This window comes from Labeo rohita, chromosome 7, assembly GCF_022985175.1.
Source record: "Labeo rohita strain BAU-BD-2019 chromosome 7, IGBB_LRoh.1.0, whole genome shotgun sequence".
Classification (NCBI taxonomy): domain Eukaryota; kingdom Metazoa; phylum Chordata; class Actinopteri; order Cypriniformes; family Cyprinidae; genus Labeo; species Labeo rohita.
In genome coordinates this window covers 9,563,301-9,575,171 of record NC_066875.1, presented here as the reverse complement: position 1 = coordinate 9,575,171, position 11,871 = coordinate 9,563,301, and the positions used below count along the sequence as shown (strand labels likewise).

Below are 11,871 nucleotides of genomic sequence, written 5' to 3'. Positions count from 1 at the left end.
CATTTGCCCATCACTACTGTCAACTGTTGAATGAATGTCACGTCCCGCTTGTTTACTTCAAACTGGAAGATGCTCCCACTTTTGACGCAAGGCCTTATAGGGCATAGGAAACTTGTGGATAAAATTTTGGTAAAACCACCTACCCTTAAGCAGTACATGTCTTTGGCTGTAGTTATAGTTGTCAACTAATGTCCTTCATTTAACAGTATAACAATCTTAGTTAGAATAAAGCTTTGTGACATTATGCTTGATATGTCTCCTGTTCTAATCATTAGATTTCTTTACCTGAAGGTCACTTTTGTGCCTGTTTAGGATTAAGGAATTGTAAAAAATGTAAGAATGTAAAAAAATATTTAAAAAAACACGCACACAGGAAAACACTACCTCTCTGCAGCTGGACAGATTTCCACACTACTGTTAGTGATCTGCATTCCCATCCCTGCATGACAGAAACGGATAAACCGAACTCCAGGTCCATAATACGTAAAGACGTAGGTCATCTGAAATAAAACAGAACAAACACAGGGACTCTTAAAGCTTCGACTATTAATTTGATTACAGGGGAATATTTGGACTGTCAGTGTTATTCTACTCACTTGACACCATGGATAATCATTCCGATGCAGGATAACTTTATAAGGATTATGGTAACTGATCGGTTTCTTCTCTTGATCAAGCAACTCTACATACATCTTATACTGACTGTAATTAGAGACTGGGGTATACCTGCAGATGAGACATCCAATAAATGTGGTTCTGTTCAAAAATTGTGTTTTCATATTAGAATTTGATTTAACACTGATACTGTGTTCCTAAAGGGATAGTTCATCTAAAAATGAAAACTCTGTTATCATTTACACTCACTCATGTCATTCCAAACCTGTGTGACATTTTTAGTCTTTAAGTTGATGTTCAAACCACATGAGACTTTCATCGTATGGACCAAAAAAGTATTAAGTATCTTATTTTGTACAAAGAAATCACAGGTTTAAAATAAAGTGAGTGAGTAAATGATGACAGAATTCACCACCTAAGATACTGTAGTATAAAATGGGACTTTGAGTAAACACTCACCAGTCTGATATTTTAATATGAGGTTGCAGTTGATCCATGAAAGCATCACTGTAGCCTTCTTTCTTCAAATCAATCAGCTGCTCCTTTTGATATAGACTAAGGACAAAGTTGAGTTGGGTGATTCATGTGCGCATTGGCTTGATGATCGATTTATCTTCATTTTGCAACATTGACTAAAATTAAATTTGTACAAAACCTTCTAGAAAGATTTAACATATCAAACATACCAAGATGCTACAAAGCATCTGGTAACTGTGTTGTCTGGAAATGGCTTTCCAATTTCTCCTGTCACCCAGCGGTCCCCTGTGTTATTGTTACGCGGAATGAGTGACGTGAGGCGAGCGGATCCATATGCGAGCTTTTATTGATAATACAAGACAAAGACATAGTCGTGCAGGCAGGGTCAAACAACAGTAAACAGAAATGTAGGAGGCGAGACAGAAGAATAGTCCAGGAAAACGAGCGATAGTCCGAAAAGGCAGGCGGCTAGACAGACGATAACGAGATAACCAGGCGAGAGATCAAAAACCAGGAACCAGGAACTTGGAACAGGAACTAGGAATACAACAATTCAACAATTCAACAATCCGTGGTTTGCAAGTGGAAAGACCGGGGCTTTTATAGCGCCGCTGATTGGTCGCGGGTGAAGTGCAATGGCTGATGGGGAATGTAGTTCCGGGGTGTGGTGCAACAGTCTGTGTGTGACAGGGCGAGAGTGACATCTGGCGGTGAGCGGACAGCGGGACACCGACCAGATTCGTGACATAGCTCCCCCCCAAGGAGCGGCTTCCAGACGTTCCAACAGCATAACAGTCCAGGGGAACGGTGGGGCGGGAGTGAGACAGGGCGAGGGCTGGAGGACCAGGTCCATGTGGGAGGCCCAGTGATTGAGGCAGGACCGACAGAGCAGGAGCCCACCAGGGTGGGGCTAGAGGTGGAGCAGGAGGCACAGGAGCCCTCCAGGGCGGTGCCGGAGGCGGAGCAGGAGGCACAGGAGCCCTCCAGGGCAGTGCCGGAGGCGGAGCAGGAGGCACAGGAGCCCTCCAGCGCAGTGCCGGAGGCGGAGCAGGAGGCACAGGAGTCCTCCAGGGCAGAGCCGGAGGCAGAGCAGGAGGCGCAGGAGCCCTCCAGGGCGGGGCCGGAGGCAGAGCAGGAGGCGCCGGAGCCCTCCAGGGCGGAGCCGGAGGCAAAGCAGGAGGCGCAGGAGCCCTCCAGGGCGGAGCCGGAGGCAGAGCAGGAGGCGCAGGAGCCCTCCAGGGCGGAGGCAGAGGCGGAGCAGGAGGCGCAGGAGCCCTCCGGGGCGGAGCTGGAACCCGCGTCATGGACTGGGACCTGGGGAGAGCAGGGACAGAGGAGGCAGAGAGAACAGGGAGAGAAGCAGAGAGACCACAGGATAACGCCGCCTCCCTAGGAGGATCCACAGCTGAAGCTGACACCTCAGGAGGCATTGGCGCGGCTTCTCCGACAGGGAAGGCCTCTGGAGCTGACTCGTGGTCAGACGGGGCCTCTGGAGCAGACTTGAGACCAGACGGGACCTCTGGAGCTGACTCGAGACCAGGCGGGAGCTCTGGAGCAGGAAACCGCGTTATGGCCTGGGACCTAGGAACAGCAGAGACAGAGGAGGCAGACAGAATAAGGGGAGAAGCAGAGAGGTTGTAGAGGGATGCCGCCTCCGTGGGAGGATCTACAGCCAAGGCTGACACCTCAGGATACACTGGCATGGCTTCTCCAAATGAGGGGAGCTCTGGAGCAGGCTTGTGATCAGACGGGAGCTCTGGAGCAGGCTTGTGATCAGACGGGAGCTCTGGAGCTGACTCGGGAACAGACGTGACCTCAGGAGATGAGTGTGCAGCCCACACACACCAGAAGGCCACCGCCATTATAGGAAGAGCAGCGGCAGGTGACAGGACATCATTATAGGAGGGTTCTGACAATGTTGATGGTACTAGGATGTTTGAAGATCGCCCTGACCCTAGTGGTGGGTCCACCACGCTGGCCTTCATGACTGGCCGTGCCCTTGGGGTGTTGAATGAGTTGTGACTTGACTCTGGGCCGTCAGACGAGACATGGTGAGGCTCTGGACAGATAGACGAGATGTGACGGGGCTCTGGAAGGTCAGACGAGACGTGACTTGACTCTGAAACAACAGCAATACCTTGACTTGGCTCAATAAGTGCCGCTGTGATTTGACCTGACACGTGAAGTCCAGCGATGATTTGACTTGGCCTATGAGGATCAACGGTGACTTGACCTGGTTCGTGGTGACTGGCTGAGGCCTGACTTGGCTTGTGAAGAGCAACTGTGACTTGACTAGGCTCGTGGGGATCAGCTGTGGCTTGACTTGGCTTGTGAAGATCAGTAGTGACCTGATTTGACTCATGGAGATCAGCGGTGACTTGAACTGGCTTGTGAGGATCAATGACTTTACTAGACTCAGGAACCACGGCTGTGACTTCACTTGACGCAGGAACGACCGCCTTGCCGTTGCTTGACGCAGGAACGACCGCTTTGACGTTGCTGGACTTGGAAGCTTGACTGGACCTGGAAGCTTGACTGGACTTGGAAGCTTGACTGGACTTGGAGGCTTGACTGGACTTGGAGGCTACAGCTGTAGCCTGACTTGATTCTGGAGCAGCGGCTGAAGTTTGACTTGGCTCTGGAATAACAGCAGCAGTTTGACTTGGCTCATGAGGATCTACTATAACCTGGCCTGGCTCATGGAGATCCGCCGTACCGGGACTTGACTCATGAACAACATGGCTTGGCTCAGGAACAACAGCTGTAACGTGACTTGACTCAGGAACAACATGGCTTGACTCAGGAGCAACAGCTGTAGCGTGACTTGACTCGTGGGGAACAACTGTGACTTGGCTTGACTCATTGAGAACGACAGCTGTGTCTTGGCTTGACTCATGGAGAACGACAGCTTTGGCTTGACTTGACTCTGTGTCTTGACTTGACTCAGGGGTAGCCGCCGCGGCATGAAGGAGCGCCATTTTAGCTGCCCATACCGTCACTAGAGGTGTGTCCAGCACGTGAGCCATCATGGCCACAGGTGGCGTCCGGGTGCTGACCACAGGTTCTGGAGTGGCAGCCATATTGTGGAGTGGCTTGGAGATGGCGGCCATCTTGTGGAGTGGCTTGGAGACGGCGGCCATTTTGTGGAGTGGCTTGGAGACGGCGGCCATCTTGTGGAGGGGCTCTGGCATGGCAGCCATCTTGTGCAGTGGCTCTGGCGTGGCAGCCATCTTGTGCAGTGGCTCTGGCGTGGCAGCCATCTTGTGCAGTGGTTCTGGCTCAGGAAAGATGGCTGTTACTTGACTTGAGATAGGAGCGATAGCTCTGACCTGACTTGACACAGGAACAAGGACCGTAGCTTGACTTGACACTGGAACAGCAGCCGTAACTTGACTTGACTTGGAAACTTGACTTGACTCGGGAAATGCAGCTGCAACTTGACTGGACTTGGAAACTTGACTTGACTCAAGAAACACAGCTGCAACTTGACTTGACTTGGAAACTTGACTTGACTCAGGAAATACTGCTGCAACTTGACTTGACTTGGAAACTTGACTTGATTCAGGAAATACAGCTGCAACTTGACTTGACTCAGGAAACACAGCAGCAACTTGGGTAGACTTGGGAACTTGACTTGACTCAGGAAATGTAACTGTACCTTTGAATGGCTCTTGTATGGCAGCTGTAACGTGATGGAGCTCTGTGATCGCCGCTATTTTGTGAACGGGCTCCGCCGTCGCCACCATCTTGTGAGCGCGCACCGGCGCCGCCGCTTTCTTGCGAACGGGCACCGCAGTCGCCGCCATTTTGTGCACGGGCTCTGTTGTCGCCGCCATTGCTTGAGCGCGCTCCTGCACGGCCGCCATTTCACGAGCGATCCAGGCGGCAAACGTATTTGTGGGATCGTGCTCCGGCATGACCGCCAACCTGCGGGTGGGACGCGCGGTCGCCATTACCGCGTTGTCACGTTCCCTCTCTGCGACCCCCACGGTGCACGGTGAACCCACACACGACAACACAAAGTTCATGTAAGCCTCGAGCGAAGAGCGTGGACCCTCGCGTCTAAGCCTTGCTCTTAACAGCTCATTCACACCGTCACAGAATACCATCAATTTTAATACAGTCCGGGAGGGTGGAGTAGTTGGAAATCGAAATAAACTCACGGGCATACTGTTCGAGGGTGTGGGATTTCTGTTTGATTCTGCATAGAGTTCTATCTGTGTCCGGGGGTGAAGCTGCTGGATCCTGTGGTGACGGATTGTTCTGTTACGCGGAATGAGTGACGTGAGGCGAGCGGATCCACATGCAAGCTTTTATTGATAATACGAGACAAAGACATAGTCGTGCAGGCAGGGTCAAACAACAGTAAACAGAAATGTAGGAGGCGAGACGAGAGAATAGTCCAGGAAAACGAGCGATAGTCCGAAAAGGCAGGCGGCTAGACAGACGATAACGAGATAACCAGGCGAGAGATCAAAAACCAGGAACTAGGAACTTGGAACAGGAACTAGGAATACAACAATTCAACAATTCAACAATCCATGGTTTGCAAGTGAAAAGACCGGGGCTTTTATAGCGCCGCTGATTGGTCGCGGGTGAAGTGCAATGGCTGATGGGGAATGTAGTCCGGGGTGTGGTGCAACAGTCTGTGTGTGACAGGGCGAGAGTGACATCTGGCGGTGAGTGGACAGCGGGACACCGACCAGATTCGTGACAGTTATGTTCAAACTCCCATTCTTGAAGTCCATCTAATAAAAACATGAGTAAAGATCAACCTGAAACAAAATGTATTATAGTGACCCTTACTGTATAATCTCAATTATGTGGCCTACCATCAGCTTTGGGATTCTTGAGCAGGTTTCTTCTATATTTAGACTGAAAGTAAAACAGGCGCCAGTCCTCTGGGACTCTGGAAGCATCATACGGCTGGATCTCCTTTCTCTTGCAGCGTTTTCTCCAGTGCGCAGCACTGTCCACCAGCTCCTTCCATTCATGACACACCAACCGACAGACCTGGACCACCTGATGTGCAGGCAGGTTCATAAAGATCTCCTCAACCATAGGCAGAGGAATAGCTGCCTGCTGACCTGAACACTGACAGAGGAAAAGAGATTACCTTTCACTTCCAATCCTAGTTAGCATGATCCAAAAAAAGTCCCCATTACTTCCCCATTATGTCTGGACGAGTTTAGGCCTGTCCCAGTGCCCACACTTTGGGCTTGGCCGCTTGAGATTGGCACAAAGGAAGCAAGTGCACACAATTGCCCCAGGTCTGGCAAAATGGCAAAGCTTAGTTCTCCTAATGCACATTAAAAACAAATATATCCTGCTTAGGGATGTGCCGTCCTAACACTCACACTGGGTACTGGCTTCCAAACACTGCAAAAAATGCTTTTCTTAGTTAGATTTTTTGTCTTGTTTCCAGCCAAAATAAAAATTATTAAATCAAGAAGGATTCTCTAGACAAGCAAAAATGATTGAAAAAAAAAAAGTTAAAATTAAGTGAGTTTTTGCTTGAAACAAGCAATATAATCTGCCAATAGGGTAAGCAAAATATCTGTCAATTTCTGTCAAGCCACACAAAGGGCATAAAAGCATTATGAAGCACAATAAAGTTTGTGTGCACTATATTCCAAGTCTTCTGAAGTGATTTTAAAATAAAAGTTTAAACACTCACTCTGAGTTTACACATTTTGATGTCCACATATTCAAAAATTACAGTGGCTGTAGCTTTTGTATCATAAAGAAATTGCCAAATATTAAAGACTAAGTGGACATTTAAATTAAATGTTGTTTAGTCAGTATTAAAGGGATCATTGGATGCCCGTTTTCCACAAGTTAATATGATTCTTTAGGGTCTTAATGAAAAGTCTATAATATACTTTGGTTAAAAATTCTCAATGGTTGTGTAAAACAACACCCTTTTTACTATGTCAAAATCAACTCTGCAAATATTATCTCATTCTGGTCGAGGCTGCTTTAAATGCAGATGAGCTCTGCTCGCCCCGCCCCTCTCTTCTCTCTGTGGATAGACGCGTCTGTTTACATTAGCCGCTTTTAGCCGCTAAACTTGCTAACTCGCATTTTATTAGGAAAGGCGATCGCAAAGATTCATAAAAAAAACCCTTATACTCACTTCTGCTGTACGTTAAGTTGGATCATGAACGATTCGTGTGCACATAGACAGATATATGTAGATCGGGAGGCGCATTCCCTTCACAAACAAACCTAATCTACTGCATCTTCAGGGCTCAGATGTCAGGAGTAAATGACGACCACTATGTTCATTATTACATCTAGCAACACAACACCTCAATCGGAGATATTCTTGTCTAACTTACCTCCCTGCTCCGGCATCGAAACAAAGAGGATGGACTCTGACAGCTGATCTGAGGTAAAACGCTCATGTCAATCAACTATTGTGGGAGCGGCCTCTGTCAGTGTGACGCCACACTGACAGGCATTTGAGAACGGCTCGATTTGAAAAAGAGAATATTATTTTTACAGATTAATTAAAAACCACTGCATGGATTTTTATCATTATAGGGTAGATTTGTACATACACTGCCAACACACATTATTGTTCAAACAACATGTAAAAGTGAACTTAGCATCCGATGACCCCTTTAAGGGTGTTTGATCTTCTTTGCATGTTCACTTTGCAAAGACTGTGTCAGTACTTCTGCAGTGATGTAGGATGATTTTGAAATGATTTTTGAAGTTGAGGGAGAAAATACGATTGGAGTTTTTCGACATACCCAACTGTCTTCAGGCAGAATACACAGAGTTCAGGGAGAGATAGACAAGACAAGTGTTTGAGATTAAAAAGTATTTAAACTGTAATTTTTTTTTTTTTTTTTGTTTGTTGATGAAAATAACTTATCGTTTCACTAGACAAGACCCTTCTTCATAGGCTGGGATCATTTACAACCGCATTTGGGATCGTTTGAAGCCGCATTTAAACTGCCTTTTGGAAGTTCAAAATCAGGGCACCATGGATGTTTTCCTCAAAAAAACATAATTTCTTTACCACTGAAGAAAGAAAGACATGAACATCTTGGATGACAAGGGGGTGAGTACATTATATGTGAATCTTTGTTTTGAAGTTGACTTATGCTTTAAAGGGATAAGAGATTGTTAATGCAAAAAAAATGAAAAGGTACATCATTTAATGTGTTGTTCTGTTGTATGCTCTTCTTTTTCAGACCACGGGATGAGAAATTTAATGAAATGTCCAGCTTGCGCGCGTCCATAATGGCAGTGAATAGCGAGCGACCAAAAGACACAAGTGTTGTAGCGGTGCGTTTCCTCTACAGCGCCAAATCCACGCTCAGTGCGGCTGGCAACGCTACGACACCACTGCGTTGGGGCGTGTGAAATTTAGGGCAGAGCCCGAAAACAATGTTTACGTCCTGTTTGCGTTTCATCTCCTTATTTTAACAGCGGTTCACAGACTAAACACTTTATCTGTGCCATCTAGGGTGCCATACCATATAATGAAAGCATGCAAAGTGCATTTACTTTTGCATGACTTTTTCAATGATATGTGATTTCTGCTCAGTAATCCACCAGCTCTACAAACACGCCTTTCCTACTTTTCACAGCGATTGGTTGTGGCATGGCATTTTTTGCTCGAGATTTGCATAAAGTTGAGGAATGCCCAACCTTTTTGATGCTCTCAGCCGCTCTTAACGCTTTCTCCGTGCCGCTTTTAATCCCATAGGGATTTTAAACTTCCATACATGCCAGTGAAAGCGCACCGTTACTCTCCTCGCCTAGCGACTCACTTTCCCTTGACTCTCTCCTCGTATACAGGGACCGAATATTATAATAAAACCCTTGAACCTTTTAAATACTGTGACGGCTGTGTAACAGACGTTGTTCTATTAAAATGACACTTTACACTCAAACTGCATGCTGTTTTATAATGTACTACAATGACGACATTATTTCTCGCAATAACGACATATTATGTCATAAAAGCGATATGTTATATATAATTCCATTATAGATTAAATACAACGCCTACAAATCTTTTAAAAATGTCTGTTTACTTTTCTTATTTATCTTGCTTGTTTGAATCTTGCACGAAAGCGTAATGCCACCACTGCTGATTATTGAACTGGTCAACATCCCCATTCCATATAACAAATAAAACAAGATGTCACCAACTTACTGCGTCTGAGCTGGTTTCAAAGTTTCTCGAAGCAACTCGACTGCTCTCTGACTGATCCATTCTTGTGTTCTGATCCATTTTCTTTGGACATTTATTCGACACTTTTGTGCACTCTGAGGTAGGCGTGGATCCACAGAAGTTACGCTTCATAGTCTGACTACACCAACTAACTTAACGTGGCAGCAGCCTCTTCTGGGAATATGAAATATGCACGGCTGACGTTAACAGCAGACCCTTTCTGTAAATCCCCTTTTAGTGACATGTACTGTGGAGGCGTATTACAAAGAAATCTTTTAAGGCAAGATCCATTACAGAAAAACATCTCCTAAGTGCATTGTTATTATCCTAGATACAGAATAGGAAACATCCTAACTTGAACAATTCTAGAATAAATAAATAAATAAATAAATAAATAAATAAAAATCTTAACTTAAAAATTCTGGTGTCCTAACTGAAAACACATTTGAATAACACTATATCATAGATACACGTTTTAATTGTTCAAGATGAAAAATTGCGATGTTTGGTGGTGCAACGAATTTCTATAGTCACAGAGGACATGCAGCGTTGACTAAAGCACTAAAAAAATTACGTCTATTTCTACAGAACTTGGAAAAAAAAACTTTCTGTAATACGCCCTCCTGTTCCCGGACTTCCATCTGGATCATCGAGGTCACGTGTTTACCGTGAAAGCATTTTTTTCTAGCAACCATTTTGCGTTTCGTATTCGGTATGTTGTATAAAAACGCTGAATTTTTAATCAATGTAATGTTGATTTTGGGTAAATTATTTTTCCGTAAGTGTAAGTGTATGAAGACAAAACTTTATTTTTATAAATGTATTTTTCTCTTTAAAAGAGATTTGTTTGTGGTTCTTTTCCATTATTGAAGAGTAAACAAGCCTGTACATTTAGTGGGATGTTAAAACTTTGGCTCATTGGAAGGCGAATAAAAAGACCCATATGTCATTCCCTTTTTCCATTGATAGATAGAAGTTTTAAAGTTTGAAAAGTTTTGAATAGTTCTAAAGTATGAAGAGCTGAGCTCTTATACAGATCTTAAAGGTGCACATTCTATATCAAAATTATACAAAATATAACTTTTTGGTTTAAATGAGAAGTGTTATGTATGGAGAAAGAAAAACATCTACATTCCAGCATATGAACCCTATCCCTTCTGTGAAACATGGTTGTGGTAGTATCACGATTTGGGCCTGTTTAACTGCATCTGGGCCACAACAGCGTGTCATCATTGATGGAACAATGAATTCTGAATTATACCAGCATATTCTAAAAGAAAATAATGGATCAAGGATCTATAATTTTTATGGTAGGTTTATTTGAACGGTGAGAGACAAAACAACAACAACAAAAAATTCAGAAAAACATTTAAAAAAAGTTATAAATTGATTTGCATTTTAATGAGTGAAATAAATAAGTATTTGACCCCTTTGCAAAACATGACTTACTACTTGGTGGCAAAAAGCTTGTTGGCAATCACAGAGGTCAGACGTTTCTTGTAGTTGGCCACCAGCTGTAGTGAATTTTGCTTTCGCCAACCTAGGGAGGTGAAATAGTGTAGTGATGGGTACTCATGTCACAGATGACGTTATGATTCTTGAATCACGTGTCAGTTGATGTGTGGTTATGAGTACATCACATAAGAAAGATTGGTGGGATCTCTAACTTGTAGAACCACTTACTGTATTATCAACACAAGTTGTAATAAAAAAAATATTATTAACAAAAGATAGACAAGAGTAATCAACAACTACTAAATGAAAACCATGAATGGAAAAGGAATAAAGTGCATAAGATGCATAAAATGCAAGTGATTATGTTGGGTGTTGCTATGTCAGAGCTATGTTATCTCATGGAAAGATAAACTGTTGCTACTCTGAAACAAATGAGGTGAAAAACCTTGTTATGCATCAAACAAATATGTGTAAGATTTGTTATCAATAGCAATCAGCTATATAATATCTAATGTAACTTAGAAACATCATATAGTGATAATATACAACAATGCCAAGGTTTCTGGAAGAGGTTTGGTAGTGATATTTACATTCTCTGTGGTTGAGTGAGCAGTCTGGTGGCGGCAACTTCTTCCACTGGCTGCGCTGGTGGCAGTACATTGGGGAAAGGTGCAGGAATCCGTTTCGACAGCCTTGACCATGAAGTGCTGTAGGATGCTGATCTCCTAGAGCACCAAGGGCCCTAAGTTCTGGAACACACAGATGTGGCCCTGGAGTAGGTGCTGAAGGTCATTAGCTTGGAACACACAAGCAAATGTACCTGAAGTAAAGGTTTGCTTGCCGGAGTTTAACCATGTTGCAAATATCTGCGTCTTCTGCCTCTCTGGGCTAGAGACTCAGAACGTCAATCCACAAGGACGTGCTGCATCTGTTGTTGCAGCCTCAAAGACTCAGAATGTAGAGTATCTCATTCCTCGCAGACTGGAGACTTAGAATGTGGTCGTATCTGTTGCTGCCTCAAAACTGGAGACTCGGACTTGGTATCTGTTGTTGTCTCACCCTTGCGGGTCGCAGACTCAGAAATGGGTGATCTGTTAGTGTCTCTTGGACGTACCGGAGACTCAGAATGA

General features: G+C 44.7%; 1 protein-coding gene across 5 annotated transcripts in view; it reads right to left on the bottom strand.

Annotated features, from left to right (window-relative positions):
• LOC127167817 (F-box only protein 44) overlaps positions 1 to 9,849 on the bottom strand; it is a 52,402-nt gene extending 42,553 nt beyond the window's left edge. For 3 of the 5 annotated variants that reach the window (XR_007828029.1, XM_051114069.1, XM_051114071.1), the window contains exons 1-4: positions 5,925 to 6,069; positions 1,075 to 1,170; positions 597 to 726; positions 385 to 500 (exon numbers count right to left, since the gene is read on the bottom strand). Coding sequence is in view for 3 of the 5 variants with exons in the window: in XM_051114069.1 (XP_050970026.1) it covers positions 385 to 500; positions 597 to 726; positions 1,075 to 1,112 (284 nt within the window). In the remaining 2 variants the exon portion in view is untranslated. Of the gene's footprint in view, positions 1 to 384; positions 501 to 596; positions 727 to 1,074; positions 1,171 to 5,070; positions 5,841 to 5,924; positions 6,187 to 9,268 lie in introns of those variants that run through there. The other 2 variants (XM_051114070.1, XM_051114072.1) reach the window with 2 other exon arrangements.
• Positions 9,850 to 11,871: the final 2,022 nt, after the last annotated feature.